The sequence below is a fragment of the Megalops cyprinoides genome, chromosome 6 (assembly GCF_013368585.1).
Source record: "Megalops cyprinoides isolate fMegCyp1 chromosome 6, fMegCyp1.pri, whole genome shotgun sequence".
Classification (NCBI taxonomy): domain Eukaryota; kingdom Metazoa; phylum Chordata; class Actinopteri; order Elopiformes; family Megalopidae; genus Megalops; species Megalops cyprinoides.
In genome coordinates, this window is record NC_050588.1 from 31,710,957 (window position 1) to 31,727,107 (window position 16,151).

The 16,151-nt window shown below is 37.8% G+C and overlaps 1 protein-coding gene across 1 annotated transcript in view; it reads left to right on the top strand.

The window, feature by feature from the left end:
* Positions 1 to 3,232: 3,232 nt before the first annotated feature.
* gnas (GNAS complex locus) overlaps positions 3,233 to 16,151 on the top strand; it is a 67,953-nt gene continuing 55,034 nt past the window's right edge. The window contains exon 1 of the mRNA XM_036531442.1: positions 3,233 to 3,896. Coding sequence (XP_036387335.1) covers positions 3,635 to 3,896 — 262 coding nt within the window. The 5' untranslated portion in view covers positions 3,233 to 3,634. The remainder of the gene's footprint in view (positions 3,897 to 16,151) is intronic.

Here is a 16,151-nt window from a genome sequence, read left to right on the forward strand (position 1 = left end):
TCCGTAGCCAGTTAGCCAAAGTGGCTCATGAGGGTGGGTCCTCTTTTTGTGCTTGTGCTCATCTTCTGCTCAGTAGAGTTTCTATTTGTCTTGTGTGTTTCCTTTTCTCTTATTTTATAATGTTTTAAATGTTTTAGACAATTATGGCTGGAAAATCACTAATGCATAACCACCCATTAAAATGTATTATGAGGTTGATCATAAGAAAACACCATTTTGTAGGTATACATTATGAGCCATTATCTCATAGACAAGGTACAATTTACTGATGTCAATACAGTACATGAGGGACCTTTGAAATGTTTTGTCAAATTGTATCATGGACAAATACATAATAAAAACAACATCTGAGAAATAAATTAATTCGAATGTTGAAAATGAGAAGAATGAAAATTGTTTTGTGAAGGGTTGTAACGACCACAAAAAAAAAAAAAAATAGAGGGTCGGCGATATATTTAGAAAGATTCTTGAACTGCATAAGCTGTGTCAGAAGAATAAAATTAACCTGTTGTGGTGACTCGTGCTACAATGAGCTCTTTCACAGATTCACATGTTTTTTCCATCCCATTTCCAACAGTGGTGTATTAATGCATGGTGATAATAACATGCTGCCCCTCCCCATGCATATTAAATACAGCCACATCATCATCAAGGCTGTTGTTTATATATGTCTGAAATACACACTGACAGATCAAAGTTGTCTGTGCTAGTCTGGCACAGCTAGCTGTTATCTACTTTGTCTTTGCTCGGCACAATCTCCCTTTATCATTGGAGTGCTGCACGTAGACTTTGCAACAAGGAAAATTCAATTACACAACAGACCATAATGGCAGAGCACAATCTTACTATTGTGTGTGTCTCTAATTTTAGTTCAGTTTCTCTCTCTGTCTCTCTCAGTCAAATTTCAGTGTTTTGTTTTTGTGTGTACTACTGAAATTTTTTATTGATAATAGGACATTAATTGTGCAATTCATTTGGTCTGATTCCTTTCTCAACAAAAGAGAGAATGAATGTAACACTATAGATGTCAAGTCTGGGATCTTAACGGTGTTGGTCTTAACCAGAAGTTGAAGTACCTCCCAAGATGCTTGCTCATCTCCCAGGAATACTGATCAGATGATTTTACATGTGTGTAATATATAAACCTTACTATTGATTGTAAAGCACTGGGGAAACCAATACAATTAATATTTCAATCAAACATCAATTTAATTGCACTTAATGGATAATACAATTACTTCCACCCTGTGTTACCATGTTTTTTGGTTGCCTGGCTCACGGCAAATGTGCAGCATCACCACAATGCCATCTAGAGGACAAACAGGATACTGACTCATTACATGTGATATTTTAAACTGTATCGCCAACGTTTACTCATCTAGTGCAAATTGACTCTGTGATCCAATTACTCTTCTTGTCATTCCATGATCTTACCATATTCCACAAATTTAATGTCATGTTGCAGAAATGGTGCACTTCCTCAGGGCTGTGAGTATTTCACCTCATTCAATAAGGAATACTCTTTCATTTGGTAAGGAACAGAACCTTGCAGGTATTGTAAATCCAGAAAAAGTATCGATGAGTATAATAATAATCCCTGATCTCCAGTACAATGTTTCTTTGCATAATGCAGCAAACAAACAATAATATTATATATAAAGTCTGATCATGGCTATTCAGAATACCTTTGTAAAATCACATATTTAATTAATCCATACCTGAAAACATTTTCAAAGAGCAATGATGTTAATATATACTGCAGTTATTCACATCAATAAACAGTGAACCAAAATGCTTTTTAATTATTTTCTTAAAATAGGTTATTCACATGTGAGTGTGAAATATTAGTCAGAGGATATTGTGGGCTGCAAAGGCTCAGTGTTAATACATTTACATTTATTATTTGGCAGACACGTTTATTCAAAGCAATTTACAAAGCAATGTACAAGCCACATATCAGATAAAGCTATTTTATTAATAAAATATGAACAAGTACAATATACCTTTTGAATGATCAGTCATTCAACTATCACTGAGCTATGAAGAGTGTGCATTCTGTAGAACAGATGGACAGTCACATTTTAGAAATCATTTTAGCTATTTTACAAAGCAAGAGAGGGAATTTTCTCAATCTCATTCCCAATATGAACAACAAGTGTCTTCTCACTTCCTGGACTGACCGCACTATTTCCTGACTGCTATGTGGCTCTAATAATTCAACAATAAATGTCCATATTAAATGAGCTGCAGTAAAAATCCAGCTGAAGGTGAGTATCCATATTTCCCCGGGCATACATTTTCCATACACTTCCAGGCGCATGCTTTGGATTGCAGTTGATCGGACTTTTCTTGGAACTGGTTCTAACGGTCAACCTTTACACGGTTTTCTTCCCACGATTAAAGATCTTCGGATTTTAGGAGCACATAAAGTAGAAGTGGTAGCTCATGGTTAGTTTATGCTTCTGAGGATGCAACAAAGTTTAGGCCAAATTAAATAACACCGTTTCATTAGTGCTGCATTTTAATCTGGTGTTACAGGGTCTGTAAATAATATATAGTTTCAAGGTAAATTGAAGCACATGGATATTGCGGCAGATCCAGCAATCAGTCGGCAATCATTTAGCAAGCTAAAATTAAGAGTACAGATCACGAATTCCAGTAACCTGATATTGCTAACATTGGAATGTATTGTTTAGTGCTAAGAATTACATATGAATCACCACTACAAAAGGAAGACAACAAACTTAACTGGAATTTCAAACGCATTCACAATTTGTTAGGATGCTGTAGTCTGCGTGCGTGAACTTCAGTGGTAGTTATTTATTTATTTTAATTTCTTAAATAATATAATCTCCGATTATTTAATATGTTCACAACTTCCATCCCAGAGTGCGCGTGGCTCCACTTTCCTGAAGACATAACCACTGTTCCTAGCCGGGTTCCGTGAAACACAGTGGTAGTTGTCATTGCGATTCTCAGTTATTTTAGTGCTCTAAATCCTCAATTTTTCCTAATATCATGTTCACTTAAAAATTAAGCAAAAACCATAAAGCATTAATCAGCATTAATTATTTTAATTAAGCATATCTAATTTAAAAATTGACAATTCTCAGTCTGGACATGTAGTGTAGCACGTTCGCTTAGCAGACAGGCCCCTTTTCACTCTGTAAATTACGGTAATAAATTGAGGTTCACGTTTCCTGATCACGTGACACAAAAGCGTGGTTTTCTGTTGTTTTTTCTCTATCCCCTTGTTGCTCCAAAAATAAGATAACCTGAAGAAGGGGGTGAGGAAGGGGTTTAGGGAGAGGTGTGATCTGAGGCGAAGAGAAGGGGAAAGCGAAAGAAAACAAAGCGTAAACGTGTATTATTTATTGTGTAACTTAGCCCTTTCTCGACAAACGGAAGACGCATTTGGAAAGGAGGGTTTCAGCTGGAGCAGCGGAGAGGGGTGCGTGGAAAGAGACCTTGAGGACAGGACAGGAGCTCTAGGTGAAGCGGACAGCGGCTTAAAATTTGGCAGTGACACACTAACCCGACCGACCGGATTATTATCATTATGGTGTTTCCCCCCTCTGCGCGTATATATTTGACAACTGAATAAATAACGGTTTTCTCCACTTGGCCCTACGCGATGGGGATGTGTCATAGCCTGCGATCCAGGTTAATAGGACCCCAGTCTGCGATAACCTACACCGGGCGGACGGGTGGCAATTCCGGTGTGGATGGAGAGACCGGACAGCCGGACCATACCACCGACCCGCAGCTGAGGGATCGGCTCAGGGTGGAGGAGAAAGCCCGACTCAAAGCGGAGAACAAGCGGAGTCGGAACATCGACAAGAGCCTGAAAGCTGAGAAAAGAGAGTACAAGCAAACACACAGACTACTGCTGTTAGGTAAGTAGCTAGTAGCTAGCTAGCCAGCTAACAAGTCATTGTTGTGCATCTGTCTAAGACTAACGTTATCTAACTGTCATTACACTCTGACTTAGTTACCTTGTCATCGGCCAAAGCAAAATAAAGAATACCTGGGTGTAATAAGTTGAGTGGTCTCGTTAGAGTCTGGCTAGCTCGATAACTTGCTCATGACGTGTCTTTTTGTAGCTAGCTAAATATCACCTGTGTGTTAGCTATCTGCTGTAAAATAACCATATCGGGTGCACATTTAATGATCAAGCTAGCGAAATATTCAGTAATCGCGAAGATGGCACAGGTTAGCTGACTAATGGCAACATTTGTGCTGGGACAGGCTGCCGTTCAGACGTGTCTGTCCGATAACTTAAGGGAGCTAAGTTTAGCTAACAAGCTCTTTGCGGATCGCTAAAGTTAGCTACCCGTATGTGGTGAAATGTATACAACAGAACAGGAAAGGTGGGTGTGAGTTAGCGTTAGTCCTTGGCCAGCATGACCTCCTCTCGGTCAACAGTGACTATGAAAACAGCCACTCTATTCTTGCAGTTTTATGATTTCTGATATGACACCCAGCGTTGCTACGGTAATATGTTACGGATACACGAGACAAAATTTTAAAAAGACTGCAAGTGCTGACCAAAATGAGTGTTGTCATTCTTAAGATGAAGATTTATGACTGTTTAAGTCAAACATACAATATTTACTTAATCGATTTCTTAATGCATCGAGTCCTGTCAGCACAGTGATCCTTTCCATATAAAGTCTAAGTGAGCTAAGTGAGATTTGTGTTGTTTATGTTGATTTTTTATTAAGATGTCAGTAAAATAACTTGCGGCTTGTGTGTTTATCATACCAATATGTACACTTGCATGGAAACCATGCAGAAAAAAGGATACAGTTCCCTTGGGATGGATCCTAACCAAGCCTCCAGTGACTTTTGTTCACAGAAAGCAACTCTACTAGATTGCGCTATAAACCTTTGTATTGTAACACTGGTCCACAGTTCTTTAGATAATATAAAATAGGGGATATATGCAACTGTTAAATTGAAGTGATGACTTTAAGCAGCTGGCTACCTCTCTTTAAGTAGTGCGTTCAGGGGGAGAGATACACACACCCAGCCGTCAAAAACCGTTAGCTACCGACCATCGCCTGTAGTCACTACTGTGTGTCTGTAATTGACTGCCATTGATGGCTGTCGTTACCGATTAAACATTACGTACCGGCATCAACGGACTGACAAGAAATTGTTGGCGGACTGTCCGACCTTTGGATCACTTAAACCGACTGTCTGGTGTATGTATCATAATCTTAACATCCCATTGTTTACGCAAGAGAGGAGGGGTAAAAACAGGAAAAGAGTAATAACAGAATTTTATCTCATTCTGATAAAACGCTTATTCGGCAAATTTGCTTAATTAATATACGCTTGGGCTTAGATGTGGAAACTAAATCAACAGTGAGGAATGTGGGGACAGTCAACGAATTTGTAACAATAACCCTGTTATAACACTTTTGCAAATGTATAGTTCTGCAAAGTGAAAAAAAAACCCTGCAGTTTCAGTGTTAAAACAACTCTTAATTAGAGAGAAACGTTGTTAATTTCAAAAAGATAATTGAAGAAATCCCTACCTTACATGATACTAATATTTCACCAGTCAGAAAAATCTTGAAGGGAAATGTATACTTCTGTATAATGTATATTTCCCTTGTGGGTTTGCAAGTTACTATAGGTTTACATGTTCTTTCAGAGATGCAAATAAAGCCCTGCAGTAACTAAGTGAAACAGAAGAATGAACATCAGAGTATCACTTAGAGGTGTTTAAATATGACAAGGTATACAGCTACAAAGTGGTGTGTTCACTGTGGTATTTATGTTAAACACATTCTTAGAACAGGAGCTTTTCAAACTTTTTTGAGGTCAGACATTCTCAGAGAAAGACAATGAGTGCACAGGGACCCTCCTTGAAAAATCATACAATATTTCTGACATTACTCTTGTGCACCTAAGGACAAGTCTATGAGTTAACTGTGCCTAATTCATCTTTAGGGACACTTGTGCTGAAAAGCTGTGCTTCAGTTAACATGAACAAACTTGGCTGCCTTTTAAAAGTGTTCTTTTTTGGGAATTCGAGAAGAAAAACAAAAAAGACGACACAAATGTGTGCTCATCTTGTGGCAATGATTTTGTGTGCTTTTACTTTTGGCACAGAACTTTTTACATGGGGAATATGTGGCCTGTTGGCAATTAGGAGCCCTGTTCAAGTTTTGAAGCCGGTCATCTGAGGCGGATCCATTCAAACATTCATTTATTCAGAATAGTAAATGTGAGTAATATGAGTTATGCTTCACTTAACTATAATGTGGTACCAGTGCAATACCACAGTAAACAGATGCATGGTGGTGATTGTCAAAGCTGGAGAGAATTACAAGTGGCCACCATTTTTAGGGATATCCCAATTCTGAAGCGTACAGTCAGATAGCTACTACTTTGTACCCTGCACTGGGGCTGTTTTGAAAGTCTGAATATAAAACATGTACAATATCCAGGACCTTTTTGCATCATATGTGATAGTTTTTCTTAATTTCACCAACAGTATTGAACAAAATCTTTAAGCAGATAGTTGTTCAGCATTTGATTAAATTCATAACTAGGTTTGATGAATAGCTGGGACATTCCTCTGTCAGGATACAGATTTTCAACAGCACTGATGATGGGTGATTACCAAAACTAAAAATAAATATATTTGCATGTTTTATTTAGTTGATAGTTCATCTCCTTACTTAGATTATTCATGTTGTGATTTCTAAATCTAAATTTTAACCAAAACAAACTCATTCTGATGTATATTCTGAGGTCTCATTCATCACCTGTAATACTGTGTTTATGACAAATCATATTCAAAAGACATGATTTTATACATTACAAAATCAACAGCTTTTTCATTTGTGCAGGGTTGCTTGCTTCAGACGTTAACAGTAACGTAAAGTTCTTCCAAGTTCACATCTGTAGAACAAAGAGTGTCCTATAGGATTGTTTTCACATGACTATGTTGACTCCTACATGTTTGTGAGCTTTGCAATTTCCCGCCAGGCTGAAAAAATTGCAAAAATCAATTCCATAGACAAACATTTATGGAAGTTAAATGGGCTGATGCCAAGAGTTGATGTTTTTTATTTTATTCAGACAAACTGCAGGTATTAGGTTAACCATTTTGTCTCTCCCTATATATACACAAAAGGTCAGTTTGAAGGGAAGCACATATTATCTGGATTGCAAAAAAGTGAAGTGAAAGTGAAGCTTTCCATTTTATAAAGGAGAAGTAGTGGGACATTTTGTCTTGTCTTCTCTTGGTATCATATTCTTTACTTAATTTAAAAGGATAGTAATCCAGCATCCGAGAGGCTGGAAGTAAGGAGGCTGAGATGGTGTGATAAACCAGTGTCACAAGGAGGTTTTAATCTGCTGCCTTTATACAAGATGGCCCTCTTTTTTTTATTAATAAGTTACACAAGGAAAGGAGGGCAGTTCACTGACACAAAGGAAGGGAACTGTGTGGGCTCTGTGACCAAAATACACCAGTCATGAGGGCTATCAGTTAGGGCAATCTGCTGGTTAGGGCAGTCTACTGTGGTGTGTGTGTGTGTGTGTGTAGGGTGGGGGTTGCATAAAGGCCTTACATTTTCGTTGCTTTGCTCTGTTGATCTTTTGTCCCTTTCCAAGGTATTGGAGCACAGCAAGATGATTTATTTCCTTTACTCCCTTGATGGTAACAATGTGTGTGAATGAATTGATTAATGGAATTGATTAAAAGAAGTCTGAGTTTGCAGAAATCGATGTTTCAGTGGAAAAGAACTGTATTGTATTCATTGCTATGGATTGCACAGGTGGGCCCATGGATTCCCATTTCTTGTGCAAAGTTCAGAATGGCTGTTTTCCAGAAATTTCCAGAAAAGTTTTCAAAATAAGAAAAAAAAATAAGAATAAAGTGAGCCTTTTGACGTCAAATGTGGAAAGAGTTTAGAGATTGAAATGTGTTTTTTTTTTGTTCAATAAAATTGACAAAATTATATGATATTATTAAAGCCTTTTCAGAAAGCGTCTCTTGTCTCTCATCTGTCATCAGAGATGTATTATATCAGACAAATGGTGAAAGTGTGAACTGTGATACATGAAAATGTAATATTTCCCAGAAAACTACACAGACATCTCATGACCACAGTCTTCCAAGAAACTTACAATGCGTTTGCTGAGCAATTCGAATCGCCTGCTTATGTAAAACATTTGTGGTGAACAGATGACTAAAACAGATGTTTTTGAATGAGGAGAAAAATTTCTCTAATATTAGCCTTTATTACATCACAGGTTTGAATTTACTGTATTATCAAACATGGCTGTCATTCTCAGCTTGTGACTTGAATCATTACAGGCTGAAACATTATATGAAATTGTTTGTATTCTACATACATACTGTACATTCGAGATGTATGGGATGTGGCAGAATTGCCAATTCTAAAGGATTCAGGGAAAAGATGCGGATTATCAAACTTAAAATTAAATATTAGTGTTGCAGTGTATTGGGTCAACTGTGGCAACTGGTGCTTTGATGAACTGAGGGGATCACTTGGAGTGGTGATGTGATGACAGTGAGGGGTATAGGTCCTAAATGGTATATTGTTATATTATTAAATAGTATATCATAGATATAATGGTAGTTTTTAGAGGGGAAAGGTTTTCTGATAGAACAAAGATTTTGGTTCAGATGTGGGAAAAAATGTAGCCTTACATTCTAAAAGGTCATTTTCATCATGAATTTCATTATCTGTGTCATCATCGTTTGTGTCAGGGGAGCAGACAGTATGGGGATTTTAAAATGGCTCAGTTTAGGGAAACAGTGTTTAGCAGTATCAGTCTGACTCATATGGCAGACTCTTTTCTGTTCATTGCACCTTATCATTCTCACACTGGAAAATACTTTCAGATCATTGTCATGAAGCACTTTTCCTACTGTACTGTATATATGTACTATACAGGAGACCAATTCACACAGTATTGTCACTCAATATACCTCCGATATCCATTTACTCTGCTAGCACAGAAAACCTCTAGAAACAGTGCAAAATGCAGAACATGAACAGCAATGTTAGATACAGTCAAGTAATGCGGATTGTTACACAATGATGACACAAAAGCAGCACAGCTGTAGGCATGGAAGGCTCTAAATAAACAGCTCTCTATGTGGAAGTGCAAACTTTACCACTGTAGCCCTCATTAGAATTATACTGTATGACCTTCATACTAGAATTCTAACCCTTACATTATTGGAGTATTAGACATTTCCATCTCAGCCTTCACAAGGTTGAGCATCACTTTCCTACCTCATGAGTTTCCAGACCAAAAATGTGTATTTTTTTTCCCCAAATTGTATTGATAGATATTCATGTGTGTTTAAATCAGTGCAAACCATGACTAATTACAACTGATCAGTGCATGCAACATTATGAATTGTGAATATAATAAAAATTAATGTTGCATATTGCCTGAGTGTTTCACTAAAAACCATGGAAGAGGAATTTAAAGTCTCTGTTCATCTCCTTCTCTGTAGCACAAGGGAGTCCCAGCTCAAAAACAGTGCAAAAGCAGGAGGAGACGATTAGATGCACAAAGACAGCTTCATAGGCTAAACTGTGCGTAAATGTGCAAAACTGCATGGAACACGAGACAGACTGGCAAGACCTATAGTCAGGGAAACAGAATGGGATCATGACCGTCATAAGGGCAGCAGAGGATGTAAAAATCTGAGGTTCTCTCGTGCCCTCTCTGTTCATCCCCAGTGACACTGAGACACATTCAGAGAGGATGTATGGTAAGTCGTGGGATGGTCTACCAAAGCCACGGCCAAGGTCTTCCATGTCTGGCTCTTAGTACAGGAACAAAAGCATTACAAGGTCACAACACTTGATTACAATTGTTTTAAAACCCTTTTCAATAATATTTTATTGGAAAAGGATGTTTTCTAAAATTAGACATTAATTCTTTAAACATTAACCCTCCACAAGTGTGTTTTTTAATTTGTTTCTACTTTATTGGGGAAGTTCACTCTATCATAAAAATGTCAATACAGAGGTTGTTCTATGTACACTGATAAGCCATTTACACAGCATCTGGAAGGCATTCAATGAATTTTAAAATGAAAATGTATATGTTTATGTATATGTACAAATGTATATGTATAGGCATAAATTTATTCAGAATTTAATCAAGCATGGAGTGTATGATTTTACAGCACAGCTCACGACTTGTTTCCGTAAAGGTTTTGAATGCAGTGGTCAAAGATCAAAATCAGAGAGGAACAGCTGTAGCCTACCTTTAATTAGGATTGCTGTTGAGGTCCCCTGGCATGGAGGCAGATGATCAAAGCATTGTTTGGGAATGGGTGTACGTGGGGTGCTGTGACGCCAGAATTACTACAGATTCCTCTCAAGGTGCTGTGGGCTATTTGGTGAAGCAGAGGTATGTCCACGTACCCCAGAGAAATATACCAGATTCTTGATCGGCTTGCATTAGTTTGCTGTGGAGCTGAGTTGCTGTAGGTTCGCCTTGAGAGGGAGCCAAGTTCAGTGCTTGGCATGAAATTTTAAATACCTACTTTTTTGGAGGCCCTGTTTGCTAGTGCTGTGGATAGAAAAACGGCCCATACCCACAGTGGCATTATTGTTTAATCCCTCGTCAAGACCTGTCAATCACAAAGATGTCTGATAGGTCAGAGAGACCAGATGGCTGATCCCTGGAAAGGCAAGTCATGTGGATGGAAGCTTAGCAGGATCACCTGTACTGTGTATTGTGGAGCTGTACCCTAATGCCGGCATCTTTTGTTAAGGGAATTAAGTTTCAATACTTACTTTCATCTTTTAGAAATCAATATAAGGGTCATTGCAAATGCATGAGATTACAGGGCAAACTTATAAATTCATCTCTTCCTGGCAGTGTTTCATTTGCTTATAGGACCTGGCTTAATTTTACAGGCACCGCCTATAGTAAATGTCATGATGCCTCATACAGATTACATTCAAAGGCCTTATGACTCCAGTCTCTTTGAACATGGAAGTCACAAGCATTGCCACTAACAGTTGATACTTGTAGTGTCTTCATCGTACAGTTTTGGTAGTTCAGTTGTTCAGTTTATATAGACATTGACCTTCAATAGGTACCTCTCTTTCACAAACAGCGGCTACTTCTGATAACTTTAATTATGTTAAAGGTCATTAGAACTGTCTATGCTCAGTATCTTGCCGGAATCCTTGATTTGATCATCCAAAGCCTACAGTTTACACTCTGTAAACAAACCCTTCCATGCCCTTCTTCAGAAAAATCGAACTCTTACATGTGACAACAGGATGCATTCAGATGCATACACTCCAAGCTCATTTTGCTGTGAATCAGACATTATTTAATAATCCCAGTCTGAACAAAGTATAGCAGTATCCATAATTAAGTAATTTCCTTGCTATTATTAGTTACTTAAACTGAGTTGGAACTGACCAATGGGGTTAAATGTGCATGAAATTATTTTATAGCCCTCACAAGCGCTCTTTTGTTTTAGCAAAGGCCCATAGCAAAAGACTGACTGAGTTTCCTGCAAACTGAGCCGTGTGATGGACATGAATGGGAAGCTGAAAAGCTGACTGGTTCTTTCAAATTCAGTCAATGGAACTGAATTGCTAATGTCTTTGACATCATATTTATTCTTTATTTCATACATGACGATATATCTTGGAGGTTACATCATATCTTACATTCATTGGATGCATAACTATTAAATAATGCAATTTAAAATAAAAAGCCATTTCATGTGAAATCAGACCCATTTTGGCATTTCCCATTCACAGTGTCTTGGAATATTTCTTCTGCTTTTTTTAATATTCCCCGCAACACAAAAACCCAGTTTTGTTGTTATATTGAGACCACAATATCTGAATCTAAAACACGTATACACATATTGATAAATGTTCACATAGACATGATGTGTCAGGCTTGCTCTGAGAAGGTTCGTGCTTCTAATTGGAAGCATAAAGAGGACATGGCACTTTGTTACCTTTTGTAGTTCGAAAATGTATGACCTGCACAGTCCCTCTGAATCAGTCATTCGTAACCTTTTTGGATCACAGACTCCTTTGAGAATTTGGCAAAAGCTATATTTATTAAACATATATATTAAACACATACACACAGGCCCTGTGCTGTGTATGTGTGTGTAAGGTGTATGTGAAAGCAGTAACTAATGTACAAAAGTGAAATGAATAAGCTTAGGCCAACTGTGCATACGAAACATATCTGAGGTGTGGTTTTTGTTAAATTGTTGATTTCTTCAACTCTTGTCAATGGGAAACTATTCTAAATGCCATAACATGGTGACAATAATGATTGTACATTACCTGATCATGTACTGTACAATAGCACCCCTTGCCACCCCACATTTCTTTGAAGTGAAACAATGCCTTTGTGACATTAAAAAATTCAGAATGGAGAGTTTTAAAATAAACGGGAGGAAAATGAAGAATGGATAACATTTTGGACCTGGATCATAGACCCCCTAAAGGCCATTTAAGGACCCCCCTTAGAGGTCTGTTGACCTCAGGTTAAGAGGTCCTGCTCTAAATGATTGTGCCTGAGCTTTCATTTGGGGTTACATGAAATAAAGAGCTCTGTCAGGCTTCAGTGGATGCAGCCATGTCAATACAGGCCGGACAGGCCAGTGGTAACATTACATTACTGCAAATGGTGCTTGGCTAGATTGTAAGGCTGTATGAATGGTGAGGGTGCCCTGCTCATTTCTTGTTGTCTGTTTCATTTTTGCGATGTAGAAGGCTTTACCAACTTGGTTTAACCAAAATTGTCTTTGGTGGGAATCCCAATTACCAATTCCGTGTAGCTACCGGATGGTGCTCACATTCCATTCTCTGTTCCCTGTTCACATGTTATGTTAATGTTCATCTGCCCTACAAAAATATAACTGAAAGGAGAATCCATATAAACAGTCTATGTGTCTGATCTCACATAGTTTCATGATGTGTCTGTAGTGTGCCCCCCTGTGGCTGTTGTCCATATTGCAGGATCTGTCCAATCTGTTTAATATTGCAGTTGCACACCTATTGTTATGGGGTTTGTAATATTATTCAAAGGTATTTTAGACCCTTTACTATCTATTTATTATATGTAATTTATTATGGCATGCCACACTGACCATTGCTTATTTTCTTTTCAGGCGTAAATATGTAGGCTAGTTAGTATTGATGGTGTGAATCACTTGAGACAAATGAGGAATTCAGTACAATTTTGTTAAATTTGTCATGTGGTTCAGAAATGCACTCAGCATTTCTCAGAAAAATGAAGAAACAACAGAAGGGTTTAACTGACAGGGTAGTGTGTTCTTTACCCAAACAGCACAGCATTAACTAAGTGCTATTTAAGTCTATGTGCAGTTATTTCCATTCTAAACTGTAGAGTGAACAATAACAAAGTCAACCCCATAATTTTTAATAATTTAGTTTAAAGGCATGCATGTAATTATGGACCTGACATCCTGGCAGGAAGAATATTTTTTCAATATTAATAATTGATATTAATAATCAATAATTAGTAATATTAGTCTAGCCAGATTTGTCCCCTGCTGTGGAAAAGTAGAGGTATGTGCAATTTGCTTCCATTGGTTGCTCTTCTTCTAGCCCATTGGAACAGAGAATGCATTTTAATAACACTTTGAGCAGCTAATGCTGACAGTATGTCTTTTATTCAGTTTGAGATTCCTGAAATCCTACGGACTCATAATATATATATAGAAATATACTCATCAAAAAGATTCCCAGCAAAATATACTGACAGGGATTAATGAAGCAACAAGCCATTTTGGCTTAAGTATTTACCCAAAAGTATATATTCACAAAATATGAAATAATTTCATTAAAATATTTTCATTCTATTACAAAGAGCAGTGTATTTCATCGCAGAGAAGTGCCATATGCATATATATGTTTAGTGCATATGCATTTTTGTGCCTTCGGATTACACTATGAATTGTTAGTGTTATGAAAACCCAACTGCTACAGTAATACTACTCAAGCTGCTGTACTATTGGAATTTAAAATAACTGATTTAAAGTTAGCCATTAAAATCCAAGCCAGGTTCCATACGGGCACATTCGATTCCAACACCAGAACTGAATTTCAGCATTTCTATTCTGTGGTGATTTAGGAGGAGCAGTTGAAGGAAATATTTTTGCACTCTGTATTTACAGTCAAAATACTGAGATAATCATCAGACAATATGAGGTGAAGGACTTACTAGTTTACAAAATACGTGTGCTAAAACAATATTTGAAGGACATATGTTCTGGAACTAGTTTGTTGTTATTGATAACAACACAAGTGGCAATTAAGACTTCACCTGAATTCACAACTTCAGCTTGCACATATGCATTCACCTGTTTATATGGGTATTCCTTACCATGGCCACTTGTACTGTATGACCCCACTGATTGTATTTTGGACTTAATGCTGCGCTCTACTTACCAGGACATTTAGCATTGTTGAAATGAACATTTTGAGGAATGAAAAACAGTTGTCACATCACACAGCATTATAAAGTATTCTGGTTCCTTGCTTTGGAGAAAATATTTTCATCCAGTGATTCTGATGTTTGTTGTGTGTGATTGTGTGTGCTTGTGTGTGCGTGTGTGTGTGTGTATGTGTGTGCATGTGTGTGCATGTGTGTGTGTGTGTGTGTGTGTGTGTGTGTGTGTGTGTGTGTGTGTGTGCGTGTGTGTGCGTGTGCACGTTCTGGGAAAAGAAAGCACATAGTTGTCTTAACTGTTTGAAATATGTAATGTAAATGTATATAATCAAGGTCAGTTGCTCATAAACAATGAAATTATGGACCTATGAAACTGATAATAAAGGGAAACAATTCTGTATTACTGCCCTTGCCACAGAGCAGTTTGAGTGGCTGTGGTTTCAGTGTGAACACATTAGCAATAGCTATATGAGGATGACCCCATGAACCTTGCTATAGCAGTTTTGTGTGTATTGGTTGGGTCATCATTGCTCTATTTTCATGCATAGGATGTTCATCTTGCAGCCAATAATAGCACATGACTCCTGGACAATGACGTCTGAGTAACATAAGGGTTAGTTTTTCATTGGATGTTTTTTTTTTTTTTTTTTAAGTAATTTTTTACAAAGGCGAAGGCAATCAAACATAATTGGAACTCAATAAGGGTTTATTTCAAATGTCCTTTTGCATAAACACTTGAGTTACTAGAGGAGAAAAAGTGGGAGAATATAGTCACTATTAATGCCCACCTGGCAGTTACATAAATGACAACGTAAATTGACTGTGTGGTGCCTGTGAGCACAGTCTATGTGAACTCATGTAAGGCATGGAGAACTGACAACTGACTGGAAAATAAGCCTTCCCCTTGGAAGATTCCTTCAAGATGCAGTCGTCACCTTTACACAAAAAAAAGGTACAGAGTACAGACAAGGGGAATGGGTTAAACACACAGTAAGGCAGAAATCAGTTGATAAATTTCTTGCTCTCTACTTTTGGGGTTGTGAGGTGACTTTGACTGAACCATACTTGTATTGTATGTGGCTGTCCTTGTCTTAGTGTTTGCTGGATGGGTTATCGCCATTCATACAGAAGGGAAATGCCTTTCCCACTTCTCTCATAGTTTGCCATTATTTTGATCCAATGCCCCCTGTCAAGTTTTTGGGGTAGTTATTGTGCTGGACTTCTGGCCCGGTCTCAGTTGATTTAAATCCGAATGAAAAAACTGCTTACTATGCTGTGCCAAAATACCACTGTGTCCCAAATATTCACAACCACTCCCTAAATTTTTTGACCGCCACCCACCACCATCCTGCAGAGGGCTAGCTCTACTAAAGTCGGGACGTAAATTGCAAACCTGGTGCTGCTGGTATTTTTGCAGACTGCGCAGACATCAGATTGCTAAAAACAGTTGAGCTGACTGCCCGGGATTTTTGCGGCATTAAAATCAGACTCACTATATTGCGGGTGTAATTTTGCAAGACTAGTATGAAAGAGGGAGATTGAAGACTGAGAGGACTGAGAGGGGAAATACGCTGTATCCATGCAAGAAATCTAACCTATTACAACAGACATCAAATGATAATTTGACTTAAAAATTGCAATGCAAACCAAGAAAGTTCTTCTGTTTCTGA